General features: G+C 48.0%; 1 protein-coding gene across 2 annotated transcripts; it reads left to right on the top strand.

Annotated features, from left to right (window-relative positions):
* Positions 1-95: 95 nt before the first annotated feature.
* man2a2 (mannosidase alpha class 2A member 2) lies at positions 96-20,094 on the top strand. Of its 2 annotated transcripts, XM_016998279.2 has the most exons (22): positions 96-398; positions 3,524-3,823; positions 3,911-4,055; positions 4,670-4,969; positions 5,173-5,346; positions 6,111-6,297; positions 6,433-6,610; positions 9,087-9,289; positions 9,516-9,698; positions 11,854-11,968; positions 13,543-13,610; positions 13,716-13,881; positions 15,428-15,664; positions 15,761-15,883; positions 15,963-16,077; positions 16,848-16,981; positions 17,084-17,225; positions 17,362-17,486; positions 18,206-18,283; positions 18,555-18,752; positions 19,043-19,153; positions 19,234-20,094. In XM_016998279.2, exons 1-22 carry the CDS (start codon positions 267-269, stop codon positions 19,387-19,389), a joined length of 3,570 nt encoding a protein of 1,189 aa, XP_016853768.1. In that variant the 5' UTR covers positions 96-266; the 3' UTR covers positions 19,390-20,094. The 2 variants fall into 2 exon arrangements, with proteins under 2 accessions (XP_016853768.1, XP_003228973.1); XM_003228925.4 differs by lacking the exon at positions 18,206-18,283 and having other exon boundaries at positions 101-398; positions 17,362-17,495.
* Positions 20,095-25,148: the final 5,054 nt, after the last annotated feature.

Raw genomic sequence — 25,148 nt, 5'->3', positions numbered from 1 at the left:
TTCCATATTCAGCTTGTTAGGAATTGTGGGAGTTGTAGTCCAGCACACCAGGAAGGCCTGCAGCTTGAGTAGGCGGCGCTTCCGCATCACGTGGGGCGGGAAGCTCCTCCCCCTCCGCTCTTGCTCCTCCCCCTTTCCCCTGCTGCTGCTGCTGCTGCTGGCCGGCCTGCCTTTCCTGCCTTCCTTCCTGGGCCCGGAGGCTGGCCTTCCTTCCTCTCGCTTCCTCGCTTCGCTGTTGCCGATGCTCCGCTGTGGCCGAGCCCGGGATGAAGCTGAAGAAGCAGGTGACGGTGTGCGGGGCGGCCATCTTTTGCGTGGCCGTCTTCTCGCTCTACCTGATGCTCGACCGCGTCCAGCATGACCCCGCCCGGCCGCACGGGGGCGCCAGCTTCCCAAGGGTCAGTCCCGGAAGGAGGGGGCGGGGCCTGGGTAGGGCCTGTATATATTTGCAAGCCTTTCTCTGTCAGTAAGAGAAGACAGGCTGGAGGCCTAATGTTTTGAATGTTGGGCCCTGGAAGCCAGGCTTGGGATCCCTTTCCCAACCGTGGAAATACACTGGGAGGCCCTAGGCAAGTCACACTCTCTCAGCCTCAGAGGGAAATCTGAACAAGCGCTGTGGTGGGTTTTGCCTGAGGTTTCCCCCCAAAAACAGGCATGACTTCAAGTTTAAAAAGGTAAAGGTTTCCCCTGACGTTAAATCCAGTCATGTCTGACTCTGGGGGTTGGTGCTCATCTCCATTTCTAAGCCGAAGAAGCAGTACCTATTGATCTACTCACATTGGCATGTTTTCGAACTGCTAGGCTGGCCGAAGCTGGAGCTAACAGCGGGCACTCACTCCGCTCCCGGGATTTGAACCTTCAACCCTTCGGTCTATAAGTTCAGCAGTTCAGTGCTTTAACATACTCCGCCACCGGGGCTCCTCATTATTATTAATAATATACATCTATAAAATAATATTAATATAGCATGTAAAAAGTAAAAGAAGGTAAAGGTTTTCCCCTGTCGTTAAGTCCAGTCATGTCTGACTCTGAGGGTTGGTGCTCATCTCTATTTCTAAGCCGAAAAAGCGGTACCTATTGATCTACTCACATTGGCATGTTTTCGAAGTGCTAAGTTAGCAGAAGCTGGGGCTAAAAGCAGGCGCTCACTCCGCTCCCAGGATTTGAACCTTCGACCCTTCGGTCTACAAGTTCAGCAGCTCAGTGCTTTAACACACTTCGCCACCGGGGCTCCTCATTATTATTATTAATAATATACATATATAAAATAATATTAATATAGCATGTAAAAAGTAAAAAAGGTAAAGGTTTTCCCCTGTCGTTAAATCCAGTCATGTCTGACTCTGGGGGTTGGTGCTCATCTCCATTTCTAAGCCGAAGAAGCGGTACCTATTGATCTACTCACATTGGCATGTTTTCGAACTGCTAGGTTGGCAGAAGCTGGAGCTAACAGCGGGCGCTCACTCCGCTCCCGGGATTTGAACCTTCGATCATTTGGTCTACAAGTTCAGCAGCTCAGCGCTTTAACACACTTCGCCACCGGGGCTCCTCATTATTCTTATTAATATACATATATAAAATAATATTAATATAGCATGTAAAAAGTAAAGGTAAAGGTTTCCCCTGACATTAAGTCCGGTCATGTCCAACTCTGGGGGTTGGTGCTCATCTCCATTTCTAAGCCAAAGAGCCGCCATTGTCTGTAGACACCTCCAAGGTCATGTGGCCACTGGCATGACTGCATGGAGCGCCAATGTTACCTTCCCGCCAGAGTGGTACCTATTGATCTACTCACATTTGCATGTTTTCGAACTGCTAGGTTTGCAGAAGCTGGAGTTAACAGCGGGCGCTCATTCTGCTCCAAGGATTTGAACCTGGGACCTTTCGGTCTGGTAGTTCAACAGCTCAGTGCTTTAACACACTTTGCCACCGTGGCTCCTATCAATCAAAGTACATCACAATAATATAAGCATAATCAAATAAACACTTTAAGAAAAACAACTACAGTATACACTATACCTGCTCAATGTACTATTTGTATATTGTAAACACCAGATAGCTATTCGAGAGTTGATTGTGTGTTTGTGATAATGTAATGTTATTATTGTTTTCATGTCGATATATTTTATTTTATGTATTATATGTTTTATGTATGGCATCTTTGTGTGCTATTTTGTAAGCCACCCCGAGTCCCTATGGGAGATGGTGGTGGGGTATAAATAAAGTATTATTATTATTATTATTATTATTATTATTATTATTATTATTATTATTTTATGACACAGCAAATAAGATAGATATGCTGGATTTCGTTTCACAAAATCACAAGTCGAACACTTCCCAAATGTCTAGGACTGTGTGATGTACTTTTGGATGATGCGTGCATATCCCAGTCGGGTGGCCTTTTGCAGTTGGCAGATTGTAATTCTGTCAATGTCTGAGATCTTTTGGCATGGCACCCAGTGTTCCCATCAGCACTGGGACCACCTGCACTGGTTTCTGCCAGAGTCTTTGAAGTTCAGTCTTGAGGTCCTGATAGCGGCTGAATTTTTCCTTTTGTTTTTCGTCAATGCGACTGCCACCTGGGATGGCAACATCAATGATCCAAACCTTTTTCTTTTCCACAACTGTGATGTCTGGTGTGTTGTGTTCCAGAACTTTGTCAGTCTGGATTCGGAAGTCCCACAGTATCTTTGCGTGCTCATTTTCCATTAACTTTGCAGGTTTGTAATCCCACCTGGTCTTTACTGTGGGAGGTGGTACTTGAGGCATAAGTTCCAATGAATCATTTGGGCCGCATAGTTGTGCCTCTGTTTGTAGTCTGTCTGTGCGATTTTCTTACAGCAGCTGATGATGTGATCAATGGTTTCGTCAGCTTCCTTGCACAGTCTGCATTTTGGGTCACTGGCTGATTTTTCGATCTTGGCCTGAATGGCCTTTGTTCTGATGTCTTGCTCCTGGGCTGCAAGGATCAGGCCTTGTGTCTCCTTCTTCAGGGTCCCATTCGTGAGCCAGAGCCAGGTCTTCTCCTTATCAGCTTTTCCTTCAGTTTTGTTAAGGAACTTTCCATGCAATGTTTTGTTGTGCCAGCTGTCAGCTCTAGTTTGTAGTGTGGTTTTCTTATACTGAATCTTTGTCTGCTGTGCTTTGAGGAGTTTCTGATTTTTGACTTCAATCAAAGCAGGTTCTTCACTTTGCTTTACATCTTCTGCCAGGGCATGTTCTTCTTCTTTGACTGCTTGTTTTACTTGTAAGAGGCCTCTGCCCCCTGATCTTCTAGGCAGATATAGCCGGTCAACATCACTGCGAGGGTGAAGTGAATGATGAATGGTCATGAGTTTTCTTGTTTTTCTGTCCAAATTATCCAGTTCCGCCTGTGTCCAATTTATAATGCCAGCAGTATATCTTATGACAAATATTATTATTATTATTATTATTATTATTAGGAAGGAGAAAAAGGGTCTCTAGGAAGGAAGGCCCCTGGCAGGTCCCCTGACTCTTGCTCCCCTCCCTTGTCTCTTAGAGCCAGATCTCGGTGCTGCAGAACCGCATTGAGCAGCTGGAGCAGCTCCTGGAGGAGAACCATGAGATCATCAGCCACATCAAGGACTCGGTGCTGGAGCTGACAGCCCATGCAGCGGCCCAGGGCGATGGGGGCCCTGAGGCCAATGAGGGGGGCCCTCCCGGGGGCCCGGCCCTGCCTCTGCGCCTCCCCAACGGCTCCTGGCTGCTGCCCCCCGAAATGAGCCGGCCCGCCTTCTTCTCTGTGGCCCCCCAGGACTGCCGCTTTGCCCTGCGGGGCCCTGGGAAGGTGGACCTCCAGGTAGGGAGGGCACCGCGGGGGGGGGGGGGGTGTCCCAGGTCCCCTGTGGGAGACCACCATCGCTTTCTCTTTCTCTCTCTTCTCCAGATGCCGGCCATCTCCGCCCAACTGCCCTTTGACAACCAGGACGGCGGGGTCTGGAAGCAGGGCTTTGACATCAGCTACGAGGCCCAGGAGTGGGATGAGGAGCCCCTGCGGGTCTTCGTGGTGCCCCACTCCCACAACGACCCTGGTAGGTAGGGCCCCTCTGACAACCTCAGGGCTTTGGCCACAAAAGGGTTTGGCCTGGGACTCATCACGGAAACAGGCAAAGCTCTGTGGGAGGTGCCGCCTCACCTGGAGCCTCTGGTGGCCTAGGGGATAAAAGCCTCGTGACTTGAAGGTTGGGTTGCTGACCTGAAAGCTGCCAGGTTCGAATCCCACCCGGGGAGAGCGCGGATGAGCTCCCTCTATCAGCTCCAGCTCCATGCGGGGACATGAGAGAAACCTCCCACAAGGATGGTAAAACATCAAAACATCCGGGTAACGTCCTTGCAGATGGCCAATTCTCTCACTCCAGATGCAACTCCGGTTGCTCCTGACATGAGAAAAAAAAAAAACCTGTGCACTGGGTGGGGGTCCGCTTTCCAAAGCCCAGGTGGCCGAAGCATGAAAGGCTTCTTGAGGTAGTAGCCCCCTGCCCTCAGAAGGCAATGCCTTGTGCTCAGGCATTTCCCTTAAGAGCTTTAAGGCTTTCTGTTGCCGGTCGGTCAGTCAGTCACTGGTGGGTGGGCTGCCCTCCCCTGCGTTGCCCCGAGGACCACAGTCATGCTGCCCTTTCTCCCCTCCCTCCCTCCCTGGATCCAGGCTGGATCAAGACGTTTGACAAGTATTACTTCGACCAGACACAGCACATCCTGAACAGCATGGTGGCCAAGCTGCAGGAGGACCCCCGGCGGCGCTTCCTCTGGTCGGAGGTCTCCTTCTTCGCCAAGTGGTGGGACAACATCAGCGCACAGAAGCGGGCTGCCGTCCGCAGGCTGGTGGGCAATGGGCAGCTGGAGATGGCCACGGGCGGCTGGGTGATGCCCGATGAGGCCAACTCCCACTACTTCGCCATGATTGACCAGCTCATCGAGGGACACCAGTGGCTGGAGAAGAACATTGGTGAGCGCCCGAGGGCAGCTGTTCCGGCCCAGGCCCTTTCGAGGCAGGCACCGGGCACTGAGGCCTGGGAACAGAAAGCACAGAAGGAGCCACAGAGCCCTTCTGAAGCTGGCGGACGGGAGAGAACCAGCCTGCCTGCCTGCCGTCCGTCCGTCCATCCTTCCTCCCTCCCTTCAAGGCCTCCTTTGCTTTTTGCTTCTCAGGAGTGACACCACGATCTGGCTGGGCAGTGGACCCCTTTGGCCACAGCGCCACCATGCCCTACATCCTGCGCCGCGCCAACCTGACCAGCATGCTCATCCAGCGGGTCCACTATGCCATCAAGAAGCACTTTGCGGCCACCAAGAGCCTGGAGTTCATGTGGCGGCAGAGCTGGGGTGAGGCACTCTGCGTCTTCTGTGGTTTTTGGCAAGAGACGGTGGTGGGGCTTGCTCTGCATTCCCCACCCACTGTATCCCCCCAATATCTTTTTCTTTCTTTTTAAAAAATATATTTTAATTGAAGTTTTATCTTATAAGATAGAGTAATAATAATAATAATAATAATAATAATAATAATAATAATAATAATAATAATTTATTTGTTTGACCAGTCATATGACCATTTCAAAGTGCAACATAAATAAAAACAAGGCAAAAAGGATGGGAGGACAGGCAGCTGACCATCTGTTTGCTGACAAAATCTTATTTTCCTGATTCTTCTTTCAGGAAATGTGCTCTTTTCTTGATAGCTTTCAGAATAAAAAGGCTTACTCTAATTATGGTGGATCTTTCTTGTCCTTGCAAGAGGGTATAAGATAGAGTAAATTAACATCGAAAGAGTGGGAACATTTGATTGTATAGAAAATGAGATTAAAAAAAGATCAAAAAGGGAGAGAGAGAAGAAAAAAAAACCCAAAACCAAAAACAAAGCTAAAGTGTCCATATTTATATTTTAAAAAATCTGTACAAATGGTTATATAAAAATGCAAAAGTACTTGGCAAAGAAACACACCAAAAGCAAAAAGCATTAGCACTGCCATTTAATACTTTGAATAAAATCGCTAGGTTAGAAGCAACTGACATTGGTAATGTGCTAACAAAGAACTGCCAAAAACTGTTAAATATCTGAACACAAACCTCTTTATTTTGTGCCTCCTCAGATCCAGACTCCAGCACAGACATTCTCTGCCACATGATGCCCTTCTACAGCTACGACGTGCCCCATACCTGTGGCCCCGATCCCAAAGTCTGCTGCCAGTTTGACTTCAAGCGCCTGCCGGGGGGCCGCATCAACTGCCCCTGGAAAGTGCCCCCCAAGGCCATCACCAGCACCAACGTGGCAGAACGGTTAGTTGGATACTAACTAAGTTGGACACCAGACACTCCCAGTTAGGTTGTTCACGTCGGCACGGCCCTCTGAACCCCCTCCTTGCATTCCTGGCCCCTTGGAGGTCCTGACCCACTCCCTCCCACCTCCTCCAGGGCCCAACTCCTGCTGGACCAGTACCGGAAGAAGTCCAAGCTGTACCGGAGCAAAGTGCTGCTGGTCCCGCTGGGAGATGACTTCCGCTACGACAAGCCCCAGGAGTGGGACGCCCAGTTCCTCAACTACCAGCGACTCTTCGACTTCCTCAATGCCCACCCAGACCTCCATGTGCAGGTACCCCCCCCCTTCCCATTGGTGGTGGTGGGGGAGGGAGAGAAGAGGACGCCCATCCCTCCAGTCATTGTGGACATTGGCTCCCAGAATTCCCTGCATTGCTGCACTGCTTCTGATGAAAGTCACAGTCCAAAAGGTCTGGAGGACATTGTAGGGCCTGCCTCCTCCTGTTCCACCAAACGGCCTCACTTTGTTGTTGTTGTTGTTGTTGTTGTTATTATTGTGTTGCTGTGAGTTTTCCGGCTTTCTGGCCATGTTCCAAAAGCATTCTCTCCTGACTTTTCACCCACATCTATGGCAGGCATCCTCAGAGGTTGGGAGGTTTGTTGGAAACTAGGCAAGTGTGGTTTGTATATACAGTAGAGTCTCACTTATCCAACACTCACTTATCCAACGTTCTGGATTATCCAACGCATTTTTGTAGTCAATATTTTCAATACATCGTGATATTTTGGTGCTAAATTCGTAAATACAGTAATTACTACATAGCATTACTGCGTATTGAACTACTTTTTCTGTCAAATTTGTTGTATAACATGATGTTTTGGTGCTTAATTTGTAAAATCATAACCTAATTTGATGTGTAATAGGCTTTTCCTTAATCCCTCCTTATTATTCAACATATTCGCTTATCCAATGTTCTGCCGGCCTGTTTATGTTGGATAAGTGAGACTCTACTGTATGTGGAAGGTCAAGGGTGTGAGAAAGAACTCTTGTCTGTTTGAGACATTTGTTAATGCTTCCACTGGCCAGCTTGATTAGTATTGAACAGTGTTGCAACTTCAAGGCTTGGCTGATTCCGGCCTCAGGGAATCCTTTGTTGGGAAGTGTTAGCTGGCCCTGATTGCTTCCTGCCTAGAATTCCCCTATTTTCTGAGTGTTGTTCTTTATTTACTGTCCTGATTTTAGAGTTTTTTTAATACCGGTCGCCAGATTTTGTTCATTTTCATGATTTCCTCCTTTCTGTTGAAATTGTCCACATGCTTGTGGATTTCAATGGCTTCTCTGTGTTGTGTGACATGGTGGTTGTTAGAGTGTTCCTCCTCTGAGGATGCCTGCCATAGATGTGGGCAAAACATTAGTAGAAAATGCTTCCGGAACATGGCCATACAACCTGAAAACCTTACAGTAACCCAGTGATTCTGGCCATGAAAGCGTTCAACACATTATTATTATTATTATTATTATTATTATTATTATTATTATTATTATTATTATTTTGAAACACAACAAGATGTGTCCACAGCAGACTCTCTGGCTGTTGTACTGGATCACACACTTCCCAAGTGTCTAGGACTGTGTGATGTATTGGTGAATAATGCGTGCATATCCCAGTAAGGTGGCCTTTTGCAGCTGGCAGATGGTAATTTTGTCAGTGTCGATTGTGTTTAAGTGCAGGCCAGGTCTTTAGGCACTGCACCCAGTGTGCTGATCACCACTGGGACCACCTTGACTGGCTTGTGCCATAGTCTTTGCCATTCGATCTTTAAATCCTCATATCGTGTCAGCTTGTCCAGTTGGTTTCTCCTCAATCCTGCTGTCACCTGGGATTGCAACATCGACAATCCATACTTTGTTTTTTAACACGATCATGAGGTCTTGTGCTCCAACACTCTGTCTGTCTGAATTTGGAAGTCCCAGAGTAGCTTGACATGTTCATTCTCTGTAACTTTTTCTGGCTTGTGATCCCACCAGTTCTTTGTCGCAGGCAGATGGTATTTGTAGCACAAGTTCCAATTAATCATCTGAGCAATGGTGTTATGCCTCTGCTTGTAGTCTGTCTGTGTGATCTTTCTGCAGCAGCTGAGGATGTGATCTATTATTATTATTTTATTATGACACAGCAAACAAGATAGACATGCTGGATTTCATTTCACAAAATCTCAAGTCGAACTCTTCCCAAGTGTCTAGGAATGTGTGATGTATTTTCGGATGATGCTGCAGATCCCAGTAGATCCCTTTTGCAGTTGGCAGATCATAATTTTGTCAATGTCTATTGTTTCCAAATGCCAGCTGAGATCTTTTGGTACGGCACCCAATGTGCCCATCACCACCGGGACCACCTGTACTGGCTTCTGCCAGAGTCTTTGAAGTTCAGTCTTGAGGTCCTGAGAGCGGCTGAGTTTTTCCTGTTGTTTTTCGTCAATGCGACTGTCACCTGGGATGGCGACATCAATGATCCAAACCTTTTTCTTTTCCACAACTGTGATGTCTGGTGTGTTGTGTTCCAGAACTTTCTCAGTCTGGATTTGGCAGTCCCACAGTATCTTTGCGTGCTCATTTTCCAATACTTTATTATTATTATTATTATCTTTATCCTTATCTATACCCCATCTTTCTCCCTGTGGGGACTCAGGGCAGCTAACAACCCCACTGTAGGGCACCACATGGGCACTGAGCCTTTCCCTGGAGCCTGGGGGGTGTCTCTGGCCTGCCTCTGCAGCCTTGGAAAGACTTGCTCCTTGCTCTCCTTCAGGCTCAGTTTGGGACTCTCTCGGATTACTTTGACGCCCTCTACAAAAGCACAAGCGTCGTCCCAGGCGTGCAGCCGCCCGGCTTCCCTGTGGTCAGTGGGGATTTCTTTTCTTATGCGGACCGTGAGGATCACTACTGGACCGGCTACTACACCTCGCGGCCCTTCTACAAGAGCATGGGGCGGGTGCTGGAGGCGCACCTACGGTGAGCAGGCCGTCTAGAGGGAGGGAGGGAAGGAGGGCAGTGGGGAGGCCCTGCTAACTGAGTGCCGCCTAATAATAATAATAATAATAATAATAATAATGATGATGATGATGATGATGACTTTATTTTTATACCCCACCCCATCTCCCCGAAGGGACTCGGGGCGGCTTACATGGGGCCTAGCCCGATAAAGCAAACAAATAAAGCCTTGCCCCTTTCTCCCCAGGGGCGCAGAGATCCTGTACAGCCTGGCCCTGAGCCATGCGCGCCATGCCGGCATGGACAGCCAGTACCCGCTGGCGGACTACGCCCTGCTAACGGATGCCCGGCGGAACCTGGGCCTCTTCCAGCACCACGACGCAATCACCGGCACCGCCAAGGAGGCCGTGGTGGTGGACTATGGGGTCAGGTGAGTGTCAGGCCTCAAAGCTGGGTGCCCAGGTCCCATCTGGGAGAGTGTGCCAACCAGGATGAGGTGGCAACTATTTGATTCATAGCATCAATAAGAACAGGAGCCTCCGGTGGCCTAGGGGATAAAAGCCTCGTGACTTGAAGGTTGGGTGCTGACCTGAAGGCTGCCAGGTTCGAATCCCACCCGGGGAGAGCGTGGATGAGCTCCCTCTATCAGCTCCAACTCCATGCGGGGACATGAGAGAAGCCTCCCACAAGGATGGTATAACATCAAAACATCTGGGCGTCCCCTGGGCAACGTCCTTGCAGATGGACAATTCTCTCACTCCAGAAGCAACTCCGGTTTCTCCTGACATGAAATATATACAGTAGAGTCTCACATATCCAACATAAACGGGCCGGCAGAACGTTGGATAAGCGAATATGTTGGATAATAAGGAGAGATTAAGGAGAAGCCTATTAAACACCAAATTAGGTTTTGATTTTACAAATTAAGCACCAAAACATCATGTTATACAACAAATTTGACAGAAAACGTAGTTCAATACACAGTAATGCTAAGTAGTAATTACTGTATTTACGAATTTAGCACCAAAATATCACGATGTATTGAAAACATTGACTACAAAAATGCGTTGGATAATCCAGAACGTTGGATAAACGAATGTTGGATAAGTGAGACTTTACTGTATATATCAATAAGAACAAGGATCTTATAGTAGATTACAGATAGAACAGATCAGAAATCCAGCCTTTGGTGATCAGTGGATCAGACTGTGGTGGAGGCTCCTTCTTTGGAAGCTTTTAAACAGAGGCTGGATGGCCATCTGTCGGGGGTGCTTTGAATGCGATTTCCTGCTTCTTGGCCGAATGGGGTTGGACTGGATGGCTCATGAGGTCTCTTCCAACTCTACTATTCTATGATTCTATGATTCAGTAGAGCTCTACTGTATTGTTAAGGAAGACCTGGGCCAGCGTTCATGCTGTGGCTGCATTAATGAAGAGGGCCCAGCAGAGATTGTATTATTATCTGAGACTTTTAAGGAACCAACAATTGAATGAAAAACTGCTGGTGACTTTCTACCACTGTGCCATAGAGTGTTCTAATCTATTGCATCTGCGCATGGCTTGCGAATTGCACAGTGGTAGATAGGAAGGCATTCCTGCCCAGAGAATTATGGGTGCCTTTTCGTCTCTTTGGAAGAACTTTATCATTCCCACTACCTTCAGAAAGCTCAGGATACAAAAACAAGGAGAAATAGGCTGAGAGAGATCTCAGTGGTGTCACTGATGTGGCATTAGAAGTTGTGCAATAGTGATCAGAATGTGGAAGGATGGGTGTTTTGTTTTTGTAGCTCTCCATATATACAGAAGAGTCTCACTTATCAAAGCCTTGCTTGTCCAAGTTTCTGCATTATCCAAGCCATTTTTGTAGTCAATGTTTTCAATATATTGTGATATTTTGGTGCTAAATTAGTAAATACAGTAATTACAACATACAGTAGAGTCTCACTTATCCAACACTCGCTTATCCAACATTCTGGATTATCCAACGCATTTTTGTAGTCAATGTTTTCATTACATCATGATATTTTGGTGCTAAATTCATAAACACAGTAATTACTACATAGCATTACTTCGTACTGAACTACTTTTTCTGTCCAGTTTGTTGTATAACATGATGTTTTGGTGCTTAATTTGTAAAATCATAATCTAATTTGATTTTTAATAGGCCTTTCCTTAATCCCTCCTTATTATCCAACATATTCGCTTATCCATCGTTCTGCCGGCCTGTTTATGTTGGATAAGTGAGACTCTACTGTAACATTACTGTGTATTGAACTACTTTTTCTGTCAAATTTGTTGTAAAACATGATGTTGTGGTGCTTAATTTGTAAAATCATAACCTAATTTGATGTTTAATAGGCTTTTCCTTAATCCCTCCTTATTATCCAAGATATTCGCTTATCGAAGCTTCTGCCGGCCCGTTTAGCTTGGATAAGTGAGACCCTACTGTAATGTGTATGAAGACAGCATTTAATTTCGTTGTACAATGACAGTAAAGCTAGTCTATTCTATACCATCCCCTGGGGTTCCTGTGCCTCATGCTCCCCCCTTTCTCCGTTCCCATGGCCCATCATCCACGCCTGCAGGCTGCTCCACTCCCTGATGAACGTCAAGCGTGTGATCATCAATGCTGCTCATTACTTGGTCCTGGCGGACAAGGAGACCTACCACTACGACCCGACTGAGCCCTTCCTTGGCGCTGTGAGTTGCAAGGCCCACTTATTATAATAATAATAATAATAATAATAATAATAATAATAATAATAATAATAATAATAATAATAATAACAACAACAACAACAACAACAACTTTATTTTTATACCCCGCCCCATCTCCTCGAAGAGACTCGGGGCGGCTTACATGGGGCCTAGCCCGATAAAACAAATATCAATGATACAACAATAAAACAATTATTCCAATAAAACATCAATTATCAGTAAAACAATCGATAAAATCAACATAAAACATACAATATTAAAACAGGAGACTAGTTCATAAAACCCAGTACAGAATGTGCCAGAATGGGAAAGGTATTTCACGGTTGAAATGGACAATAAAGTGCAAAATAACATTGGCAATACCTCAAGAATGGGGCTATTATAAAATGGGCAGATAGATCAGTCCAACAACAAATTAAGTATCAAAGGCCTTTTGGAAGAGCCAGGTTTTTAAGCTCCTTCGGAAGGAGAGGAGGGTAGGGGCCTGCTTGATCTCTCTAGGAAGTGAGTTCCGAAGCCGGGGGGCCACGACGGAGAAGGCCCTCTCTCTCGTCCCCACCAACCGCGACTGCGAGGGTGGTGGGAGCAAGAGAAGGGCCTCCCCCGACGAGCGAAGAGAATGTGCGGGTTCATAGAGGGAGATGCGGTCTCTAAGGTAGGTGGGTCCCAAACCCACTTCCTCTTTTTTTTTTAAAGAATTTTATTAAATTTTATACTACATCAAAAGGGTGAGAACAACCAAGGTATAGAAAAGTAAGAAAAAGAGAGAAAGATAAAAGTCTACAATCTACAAAATATACCCACATACCAAAAATAAAAAAAATTAAAAAATGACTTCCATTCCATCTTCTTGGATAATATTTTCTTATTATTCAATAATATTTTTTCTTACTAAAGAAAAAAAAATAGTAACATTTTCTCTCGTAATCTTCATTTTCTCAAATTATCCAGATAGTCCTGAAGATCGTCCCAATTCGTTCTTTTCATTATCTTGCCTGTATTTTTCTTCAACAAAAAAAAATCAATTCGTCCATATCCTTTATTTCTCTTATCTTCTCCACCCACTCCTCAGTTGGTGGGCTGATTCCTGTTTCCATTCTCTAGCAAAAACAATTCTAGCGGTAGTCGTAATATAAGTGAAAATTTTATCTTATTTTATTGATTTATTTATTTCCATCATTTCTTCTTGTTCAGTCAATTTTAAGTCTAAATCTGTAAGTCCTAATAGATAGTACTGATGTTGTTCGAAAAGCATCTTATTTGTCGTTCCATCGTTCTATTCATTTTCATCTAAATCCAATCCAGCTGCGCCGAGATCCAATTCCGAAACCGCAGCTGTCATTACCTCCATTCCTTTTGGCCTTCTTTCCGAAATTCATGTTGCTGCAAATTTCCTTTCCTTAGATGATGATGGTAATTTATATTCCAAACCCACTTCCTCTGATGCAGACCCCAAGGGGAAAAGAAGAGGGCAGGATGGGGATGGGAAGCCAACCGATCAAGGTATTCTGCACCCATGGAGGGTCGCGTCAAGTGACCCCCCTGCTCTCTTGCAGGACGAAACCCGCCTCAATCAGGACTCCCTCCCGGAGAAAACCGTCATCAAGCTGGAGAATGCGCCAAGGTAGGTGAGGGTGGACCCAAGGGTAGGTGCTCTCTCTCCTGGGCTTCTCCTCTCTCAATGGGACGGGGCTGATGGTCCCCTCTCTTCCAATTTCCCTGAATCCAGGTTTGTGGTCGTGTTCAATTCCCTGGAGCAGGAGCGGCTGAGTGTGGTGTCCCTCCTGGTGAACACGCCTCGTGTCAAGGTACTGAACGAGGAGGGCCAGCCCCTGGCGGTCCAGCTCAGCGCCCAGTGGAGCTCGGCCACAGACATGGCCCCGGACGTCTACCAGGTACCTTGGACTTCTCAGCAATAGAGGAGGAAGAGGGTAGAGCTGCGGGGAAGCTGTTGGCAGTGAAACAGACTCAGAGCCCAAAGGAGCCTGCCGATGGGGGAGTGTGGGGTGCACCAGGAGTGAGGGGGTCAGCTCTGCTCCTGGATGGCCATCTGTTAGGGGTACTTTGATTGTGCTCTTGCTGCATAGCAGAAGAGGCTTGGATTAGATGGCCCATGTGGCCTCTTCCAACTATACCATTATTGGGGTTGTTGTATGTATTCCGGGCTGTATGGTCATGTTCTAGAAGTATTCTCTCCTGACGTTTCACCCACATCTATGGCAGGCATCCTCAGAGGTTGTGAGGCAGGTATAATAATATACCATTATTATATACCATTAATAATGGTATAATAATATACAGTAGAGTCTCACTTATCCAACATAAACGGGCCGGCAGAATGTTGGATAAGCGAATATGTTGGATAATAAGGAGGCATTAAGGAAAAGCCTATTAAACATCAAATTAGGTTATGATTTTACAAATGAAGCACCAAAACATCATGTTAGACAACAAATTTGGCAGAAAAAGTAGTTCAATGCACAGTAATGCTATGTAGTAATTACTGTATTTACGAATTTAGCACCAAAATATCACGATGTATTGAAAACATTGACTACAAAAATGGGTTGGATAATCCAGAACGTTGGATAAGCAAGTGTTGGATAAGTGAGACTCTACTGTACCATTAGTATTATTATTATTATTATTATTATTGTTATTGTTATTATTGACACAACGACATAGTATGACACAGCAAACAAGAAAGATATGCTGGATTTCGTATCACAAAATCACAAGTCGAACACTTCCCAAGCATTTAGGACTGTGATGTATTTTCGGATGATGCGTACAGATCCTAGAAGGGTGGCCTTTTGCAGTTGACAGATTGTAATTTTGTCAATGTCTATTGTTTCCAAATGCCGGCTGAGATCTTTTGGCACGGTACCCAGTGTGCCCATCACCACCGGGACCACCTGCACTGGTTTCTGCCAGAGCCTTTGCAGTTCCATCTTGAGGTCCTGATGGCGGCTGAGTTTTTCCTGTTGTTTTTCGTCAATGCGACTGTCACCTGGGATGGCGACATCAATGATCCAAACCTTTTTCTTTTCCACAATTGTGATGTCTGGTGTGTTGTGTTCCAGAACTTTGTAAGTCTGGATTCAAAAGTCCCACAGTATCTTTGCTTGTTCATTTTTCACAACCTTATTCATTATTATTATTTTATAATGACACAGCAAACAAGATAGATATGCTGGATTTCGTATCACAAAATCACAAGTCGAACACTTCCCAAGTGTTTAGGATTGTGTGATGTATTTTCGGATGATGCGTGCAGATTCCAGTAGGATGGCCTTTTGTAGTTGGCAGATATTATCATCATCATTATTATTATTATTAGGAGTAGATGGCCATCTGTCAGGGGTACTTTGTGTTTTTCCTACATGGCAGATTGGGGTTGGATTAGATAACCCATGTGATCTCTTCCACCTCTGATTCTAGGTGTCTGTGGTCCTCCGGCTGCCGGCGCTGGGCCTGGGTGTCCTGCAGCTGAGCAAGTCCTTTGACAGCCACCACACGCTCAAGGCCTCTGTGCGCCTCTTCCTGCATGGCCGGGACCTCCCTGTGCGCAAATACGAGACCTTCCCTGTCAAAGTCCTCCCCACGGCTGCGGACGACTTCTGCCTGGAAAACCAGCACCTCAGGGCCTGTTTCTCGGGGTCCAGTGGAGCGCTGAAGGTGACTTCAGAGGGGGATTTGGTGCGGATGCAAGGGCAACGGCAGGAGGAATGTTGAGGGACAACACTCACGGACCCTCTCTTACTCCCCGGGCAGAGTGTGTCGCAGCCGGGCAGCGGGGAGGAGCGGAGCCTGAGCAGCCAGTTCCTCATCTATGGGACCCGGGGCACCAAGGACAAGAGTGGCGCCTACCTCTTCCTGCCCGACGGAGAAGCCAAGGTCTGGATGGGGCTGAGCCCTTGGGGGGAGGTTGGGGGTGGGCCGCAACGACTGTCCCTCACCCGCCTCTTCCTGGCAGCCTTATGTCCCCAAGGACCCTCCCCTGGTGCGGGTGACCGAGGGGCCCTTCTTCTCAGAGGTGGCTGTTTACTACCAGCACATCCAGGAGCTTGTTCGGCTCTACAATGTGCCAGGTGAGGGTTTGATATTCAGCACGAGAAGTGTGTGTGTGTGTGGGTGGGTGTGGGGGGAGGAGTCATGGGACATTTTCTGCTTCTTGGGATGTGGGCAGTGGGGTCATCGACAGTGGAGTCACTGAAACGGTTCGGGACCTGCCTATCTTTGTGACCGCGTCGTCCCCTATGAGCCTACTCAATCTCTAAGATCCTCTGGGGGGCCCTCCTCTTGCTTCCATCTTCCTCACAGTTACAACTGGTGGGGACGAGAGTGAGGGCCTTCTCGGCCGTGGCCCCCATCCCGGCTCTGGAACTCGCTCCCCAGGGAGATTAGGTTGGCTCCCTCTCTATCCTCCTTCAAGAAACAACTGAAGACCTGGATGTTTAGGTTGGCCTTTAGTGAGACAGTCACTGGATGACCAGCCTCAGTTGGCATTATAACTCTATCCTGAATTTTATTAGGTCCCTTTTATTCCGGTATTTTAACTGATGATGTTATTTTTATATTGCTGCTGCAGTCCCCCCCACCAGTGAAGTTGACTGAATTACATTTGGTGGTTGATTGATATTATTACTGTTGTATTAACTCTTGTTTTATTGTCTGTCTTTTATTTTTATTTTTATTATATATTGTTCAATGTATTTATGCTGTTTTTGTAAATTGTGCCCCATGTGAGCCGCCCCGAGACCCGGTGGGGAGATGGTGGCGGGGTATAAGTTTTATTTTTATTATTATTATTATTATTATTATTATTATTATTATTATTATTCTCCTCCTTTGTCTACAGGGGTGGACGGGCTGTCCTTGGAGATCTCCTGCCTGGTGGACATCCGAGACCATGTCAACAAGGAGCTGGCCTTGCGCTTTAGTTCGGACATTGAGAGCCAGGGGACCTTCTTCACCGACCTTAACGGCTTCCAGGTATTTGAGGAGGGAGATCTGAAAGGCAAGCGGATGGGGCTGGGCCTGGAGAGGCTGCCTTGTACTCCCTCCCCCTCTGATTGCCTCCCTCCTTCCCGGCAGATCCAGCCTCGGCAGCACCTGAAGAAGCTGCCTCTCCAGGCCAACTTCTACCCCATGCCGACCATGGCCTACATCCAGGACGCACAGACCCGCTTGACCCTGCACACGGCCCAGGCCCTGGGCGTCTCCAGCCTCGGCAGCGGTGAGTGGAGGGCGTCTGTGGCAGGGGTTCCCCTGCCCTGGCCCCACTCTGCTGATTTCTGAGGGTTGAGAGAGTGGCCTGAGAAGGAGGCCAGGGCTGGGGCTCCCCTGACCCCTGGCCCCCCGGTCCTTTGCAGGTCAGCTGGAGGTGATCCTGGACCGGCGCCTCATGCAGGACGACAACCGGGGCCTGGGACAAGGGCTGAAGGACAACAAGCGGACCTGCAACCGCTTCCGGCTCCTCATTGAGCAGCACAGTCCTGCCAACAAGGTGCTGGGGTGCAGGCCGGGGCTTTGGGGGCCTTCCCCCTCCTTTCATCTCTCCATCGCAGGGGTGATTCCAGGCTTTGGGGGCTTGCAAGGGGGTCTCCCCCTTCCCTCTGGCCTGCTTTTGCAGGTGCCTTTTTGGGGGTTAAAGGCCAAACTCAAAGGCCTTCAGCTCTGTATGCTTTCTGCTGAGTTTGGGCAGGGAATGTGCACGTCCTGGGACTGTGTGGTTACTGTGGCCCTTGAATCCAATCTGCCCTGAAGGTGAACTTCCTCCGTGGGAATTCTGACTCCCAAGAGTGACTGATTTCCTTTTAAAGCGGTAGGGAATCCCTCTGCACCATTGAACCCGATCTTCAAAAGCAGAAGAGGGTTTTTTTTTCGGCCTTTGTAGCCATCCAGGCAGCCCACTGACGGTTATAGGAGCAGAAATTCACCAATGTGCCCACTCTTGTCTTAGTAATCACAACTTTGAAGGCAAAACTGTTTCAGTGTCCGTCTCTCTGTGCAGAGAGTGACAGAAATGGCCACAAGACCCGCCCTGGGAGATACTAAAATGGGAAGGAAAGGCTGTGGGCTGGATGGGAGTGTGAAGTGGGCCCATGGCAATTGCCTCCCAGCATTGAGGGTCCCTGGGGGAGTAGGCCAGGCCAAGGACTGGGGGGCCCATTGTGCTTTGATAACATGGCTGCTGTTCTCGTCGCCCCTCCCCAGGGCTCCGGCCTCTTTTCCAAACTGGCTTCCATGCTTAGAGACCTGGTCTTCCCCAGCGGCAAGGCCAGCGGCCCAGAGGTAAAGCCCAGCGCTGCCTGTGCGCTCGCTTGTTCGCTCTTGCTCGCAGGTGGTGATGTAGCCGGCAGCCCCGTGAGTGTGCGCGTGCGTGTTAGCCCAGCTCATAGTAGCACAGTGGCCATAGCATAGAGGCATGATGTGCGTGTGTATGTGCACGTGAGATGGGGGGGGGGGGAGTTGCACTTGTGGGCAACCCCATCAGTGTTGCTACCCCCCCCCCCCAAGTTGGTGGTGTCGTCTTGTGTTCTCACCCATCCAATTTTGGCCACAGGTCCAGGATGGACAGGCGACCAGCTTCCCATCGCTGCTGAGCCACATGACCTCCATGTACCTGAACACAGAAGTGCTGGCCCTGCCTCTGGCCCAGGAGAAGAAGCCCTCCCCTTCGGCCCTGCGGCCCTTCGCTCCCCTGGCAGCGCTCCTCCCCTGCGACCTCCACCTCTTGAACCTGCGCACCCTCCAAGGGGAGGTGAGACCCCCCCCCCCAACAAATATCTCTGGGACTGGGTGTTGGGAGGGAGACCTGTTAGCCTCAGACAAAACAGCCAGGAGGGCGGAGGGAAAGGAAAACAGAGGACACGTGCCGCACCTTAGAAGCAAAGAGGTTTATTTGAGCATGAGGGGCTTCAGGGAGTCCTGCCTGCTTCTCCACATGAACCCCCTCCTCGTCCCTTCCTTCCTTGCCTACCTGACTACATACCTCCCCTCCTTCTGCACTATATTGCCGGTCCATACTGATGGCTGTCTGCTTTTCTACAGGAGGATTCTCTGCCCTCCATGGAGACAGCCCTGATCTTGCACCGAAAAGGCTTTGACTGCGGCTTGCAGGCCAGGAACCTAGGCTTCAACTGCACCACCACCCAGGGCATGGTGGGTCTGGGCTTTGGGGCCCCCTCCTTGGAGGTTGCCTCTGCCTGCCCTGCTTAACCAAGGCCTCTTGCATCCCCCAGGTGGCCCTCGGGGGCCTGTTCCAGGGCCTGGAGGTGGCCTCGCTGCAGCCCTACTCCTTGACCCTGATGTATCCACTGGCCCCGTCGCCTCTCAACAGCACCGCCGTCCGCCTGGACCCCATGGAGATTGCCACCTTCCGTCTCCGCCTTGTGTAGCACCCCAATAGGACTGGGCTAACTGGACTTCTGGGCTGGCCGCATAAGGGACTGTGGCCGGGGACACGTCCTTCGGCGCCTGCCGCACAGGTTGGAGGTCAATGCCAGGGCGCCACAAGAGTCGAGACAGCAGACAGAATTGCTTGTCTTTATTTATTTCTCTGCTCTCAAAGCACTTGTGGCAAAAAAACAAAAACAAAACAGTAGCGGGTTTGCCTTGTTGCCACAATGTGGTGGAGCTCCATTTACAAAGGCCTGAGCACTGTGGTACCAGCCACGAAGGGCATTATGCTACTGGAGCGTGTGTGCGTGTAGACACTGGAGCAACTAGCCAAGCCTCAGCTTTTTATTTATTTCTCCGTTCTCAAAGCATCTGTGGCCAAAAAAGAACAGTGGTGGGACTGCATTGCTGCCAATGTGGTGGAGCTTAATCTACAAAGGTCTGGGCACTGTGGTCCCAGCTGCGAAAGGCACTGTGCTACTGGAGCGTGTGTGCGTAGACACTGGAGCAACTAGCCAAGCCTCAGCTCCTTCTCTCTGGGAAGGAGGCCAGCAACATGTTGCCCCTCGCTTGCCTGGAGGGAGGCCTGTATGGGTCGCCTCTGGGCTGCAAAGCAGGTTTGATAATGTAGCCAACACTGGAGTGTGAGCAGATTTGTGAGCTTCCTAGAGCTTGGAAGAAACTCCGAGGAAATGTTTACGAAGCACCTGGCTCTGGCGTTGTCTTTTTGCGTCTTGCTGGATTTGGTCTAGAATTCCTATGAGCTGGACAGGGGAAGCCACACTTAGAGGCTCAAGAGTTTGGAAGCATGTCAACATTAGCCTAATAATGTTAGATTCCTGCAGCTGGACTAGATAGCCATTGGAGCCCTTTCAGTGCTGGGACTGTGAAGTGTGCCCCAAAACAAGCAGCAGTTTGCCTCCAAGCCATTTAAGGTCCTTGGGAATGATACCACCTTCACCTTAGCTTATTCAGGGTAAAGCCACAAAAAGTGGTAGCAGTGGGCTTTCTGACAGTGCACCATTTTGCAGAAGGCCGGGCCCCTTGGTTCCTTTTCCTGCTTTTGGGCGTTGAGGCTGAGTGTTCAAACATCCCTAGTACCTATTCCAATCAGACACTAGAAACGAGGAAATTTAAAATATAATAGTTTAATCTGCAGAAAACACAGGGGGGTGGGTGCAAGAAAAGCGGAGTGCCACACTAGATTGATTTGCATGATGGGCTTTATAGTTGACCAGAGTCAGATTAAAGTAAACCTGCACACAAACTAACCAAACCTCTCTTTCCTGTTTGCACTTCCCCCCTCCCAATTCAACGCCTCTGTTTCTCTCTTCCAAAACAATCTTGTTTATTTCAAAACAATTTTCCTGTGCTTCCCCCTCCGATCTCTTCCAGGTCGTTTTGATCTCTTTCACCTTCCACATACTTCTCTTCCCTGATGCCTGGCAATGCAATCTCTTCCCAATTCCTTCATGCTTGTCACTCCCTCCTCCCCTCTCTTTGACCGATTCTCAGAACGTCCTTCTTTTAAAATTCACACTTTTAAAATCTCAGCCTCTTCGTGGGATTCCAAAGGAAGCACAGATCTAAGAAGCTGCCGTAATGATGTTTCTCCTGGGGCTCTTCCTGCCCTGAATGCTCTGCTGAGCCTTTGGGGCCATTGTGGGAGAATTTGCACTCACCTTGGGCAAAGGCCTCATAGTCTGAGCAGCTAGGAAAGAAAGCAAAAGTCCTCTAACTCAGTGCCTCCTTCTGCACTAGAAAGGCTCGTAGACATGAGCAGAGTGTGCTTATGGGGGCCTTTGCGACAGCCCATACCTCTATGACCCCCATGGCCACACAAGGGCTCTAGAGTAGGCATGGGCAAATTTGGGCTTTCCAGGTGTTTTGGACTTCAACTCCCACCATCCCTAACAGCCTCAGAGGTGAATCAATAAGTAGATGTTAGAGGAAGACAGGGAAATAAATTGATAGGTAAGTAGGTAGAGAAAAGAGAACAGAATAACTTCGTTGTTGTACATTGTACAACTAAATTAAATTTCATCTCCAATACACATTATATATGTAGATTATAAAACACCCATTATAATCACTATTTTACAGCCCCTAATGCCACACCAGTGAAACAACAGAGTTCAATATAGTCACAACTATTGGCTCTTGCAGGGGCTGTTCGCCCAGCAGCTGCTCTGGAACAGAGCCAAGCCCTCCTGAAAGCTTCCTGGAAAGGCTCCTTTATAAATAAAAACTCTCAAGAAGCTGATGTTATTTTGTAGCCAAGTCTGCCCGGTGGGGCACCCTTTTCTTGGAAGGCAACACTCATCAGCTCTAGGAGGGGCTGCAGGCTGCCAGCAAGGGTGGGAAGGAAGCCACTTTTGGAAGGTGCTGGGAGGGCTCTGTTGGCCTGACGGAGGTGAGGTTGGGCCAGTGCACCTCTCTGTTAAACTGCTTTGAAACAGTTATGGTTGGACCCCAGCATCCCTTGCTCATGGGACTTGCGCCTGTTCTTCCAGGAAGGGGTTGCTAGCCTCCAGGCTAAGGGTGGGAATAGGGTGGCTCTCCAAATGTGGGACTGCAGGTCCCATCAGCCTTCATCACTAAAGGCTGCCCTCTTTGGTGATGAGGGAGGGGCATTAAAGCTTGTGCTTACCAGGATGCAGTGAGGGTGGCTCTCCTTCAGAAAAAAAGGTGCGTGCCTTCCCAGCCTGGGCCAGGCCTCCCTTTCCTCCTCCTCTTCCATTAGTGGCCTTCCTTCCTCCTGTAATGGATCCTTGGCTTGCTGGCCTTGAGCCTGGCAAGTTCCCTGCAGAGGGGAGCTCTAATGCATCAGTTGCACCGCAGACCTAATGGCTTTGGGGAGGGAAGGAGGGGGGCGGTAATGGAGGGGGAGATGGGCAGGAGGCTTCCTTCCCCAGAAGAAGGCAGAGAGAAGGAGACAGAGCTGCTTCTCTGCTGGGAAGGAGGAGGAGGAGAAGATGCCATTGTTGCCGCTGCTGCTCCTCTTGTGGGCCGTGACAGGTAGGAAAGTCCCTCTGGGCTGCTCCCTTGCTCCCGCAGGCCTGCTCCAAAGGCCCTTGGCTGCCCTCAAAGTGGCTCCAAGGCAGCAGGAGGGGGCCAATATAACTTTATTTTTGTACCCTGTCAACCATCTCCCTGCAGGGACTCAGGGCAGATTACAATTGGGACCAAGCCCAGAACATACAACAAAATACACCAACTAAAACAGAGTTAAAAACATAATACAGTAGAGTCTCACTTATCCAACAGAACATTGGATAAGTGAATATGTTGGATAATAAGGAGGGATTAAGGAAAAGCCTATTAAACATCAAAATAGGTCATGGTTTTACAAATTAAGCATCAAAACATCATGTTTAACAACAAATTTGACAGAAAAAGTAGTTCAATACGTAGTAATGCTATGTAATAATTACTGTATTTACGAATTTAGTACCAAAACATCACAATGCATTGAAAACATTGACTACAAAAACATTGACTATTAAAAGGCAGGCTGCGTTAGATAATCCAGAATGTTTGATAAGCGACTGTTGGGTAAGTGAGACTCTACTGTAGCATATAAACAATCCCATTAAAACAATTAAAAACACAGCAGGGTATAAAAAAAATCATTAAAAGTAAAACTCAACAACCAAAACTGGGATTAGGGCATGATTAGACTAAAGAAGGCTGGGCATAGACTTGTGCTAGAGCGGAATTTAGGACCAGGGCTAGGTTAAAGTGCTGAGTATAACATTATCGGTAAATAGGGGTGGGTAGGCTGTTAAGAATGTTGGGAGTTGAAGTCCAAAACACCTGGAGGGCCCAAGTTTGTGCATCCCTGATCTAGCACTAGACTCCTCTGGATGCAGCCCAAAATCCCATAGGCTTTTTGAGCAGTCGCATAACACTCTTTATTTATTTATTTACAGTATTTATATTCCGCCCTTCTCACCCCAGAGGGGACTCGGGGCGGATCACAGTGTACACATATAAGGCAAACATTCAATGCCATATAACAAAGAACAGAGACAGACACAGAGGCAATTTAAACCTTCTCTACTCTTGACTCATGTTCAACTTGTTGTCCATGAAGACTCCAATATCTCTTTCACATGGACTGTTACTGAGGCAGGCATCACCCATCCTGTATCTTTGTATTTCTTCCTTCCTTCCCTCCCTTCCTTTTCTGTTCTTTCTCCTTCCTTCCTTTCATCCCATTCTTCCTTCCTTCTTCCTCCCTTCTCCCTGTAGTGAGGGCCCAGGAAGGGCGCCTGTGTGAGGCCTTCCGGGACCCCAAGGGCCGCCTCCACGCTGCCTTTTTCTGCCCGCGCCTCTCTGACCCCCCGGGACACTCGTTCTGCTGCCGGGGGACCCAGGAGGGGAGCCCTCACCGCTTCCGCTCCTGCTGCACGCGGCCAGATCCTGACGAGGAGGAAGCGAGAGTGGCCAACCGCTCGGGAGGTCCCCTCCAGTGAGTAAAAATACTACATAGTAGGTAACTGCAGTAGGCAAGTCCTGTCATGTCCAACTCTGGGGGTTGGTGCTCATCTCTATTTCTAAGCCGAAGAGCCGGCCAAGGTCATGTGGCCACTGGCATGACTGCAAGGAGCGCCGTTACCTTCCCGCTGGAGCGGTACCTATTGATCTACTCACATTGGCATGTTTTCGAACTGCTAGGTTGGCAGAAGCTGGGGCTAACTGCAAGTGCTCACTCCACTCCCCTGATGGCGTAGTGAACTAAAGCCTTGTGACTTGAAGGTTGGGTTGCTGACCTGAAAGCTGCCAGGTTCGGATCCTACCCAGGGAGAGCGCGGATGAGCTCCCTCTATCAGCTCCAGCTCCATGCGGTGACATATGAGAAGCCTCCCACAAGGATGCTAAAACATCAAAACATCCGGGTGTCCTCTCGTCAATGTCCTTGCAGACGGCCAATTCTCTCACTCCAGAAGCGACTCAAGTTGCTCCTGACATGAAAAAAAAATTAAACCTGCAACCTTTCGGTCTGCAATATCAGCAGCTCAGCGCTTTAACACGCTGCGCCACCTAGAGCTCTATCTAGTACCCTGACCTTAATCTGAAGTGTCCTACTTCTAGCATCGACTGCTGTTTGATACATTGAATAAATAATACCTTTCTAAGAGCAAAGGCTTTTCAGTATCAGCTCTGTTCTAGGAATGAACAAGACATTGCATTCAGTGTATAGCACTGTTGTATTATTTATATTAGAGTCTCACTTATCCAAGCCTCGCTTATCCAAGCCTCTGGATAATCCAAGCCATTTTTGTAGTTAATGTTTTCAATATATCATGATATTTTGGTGCTAAAGTCGTAAATACAGAAATTACAACATAACATTACTGCGTATTGAATTACTTTTCCTGTCAAATTTGTTGTATAACATGTTTTGGTGCTTAATTTGTAAAATCATAATCTAATTTGATGTTTAATAGGCTTTTCCTTAACCCCTCCTTATTATCCAAGATATTCGCTTATCCAAGCTTCTGCTGACCCATTTAGCTTGGATAAGTGAGACCCTACTGTATTATTATTATTATTATTTATTTGCAACATTTATATCCCACCCTTCTCATCCCGAAGGGGACTTAGGGTGGTTTACAAGTATATATACATACAATATATTATATTGTAGGAATGCATGTCATTAGAAGTGAATGTAAATATCTTTATAACACTATTTTAGTCTACTAACCCTAACCCAGCTCTAACTTTACCTCAGGCATGGGCCAATTTGGGC

This window comes from Anolis carolinensis, unplaced genomic scaffold, assembly GCF_035594765.1.
Source record: "Anolis carolinensis isolate JA03-04 unplaced genomic scaffold, rAnoCar3.1.pri scaffold_11, whole genome shotgun sequence".
NCBI classification, from domain to species: Eukaryota; Metazoa; Chordata; class Lepidosauria; order Squamata; family Dactyloidae; genus Anolis; species Anolis carolinensis.
This window is presented reverse-complemented; position numbering and strand designations above follow the sequence as displayed.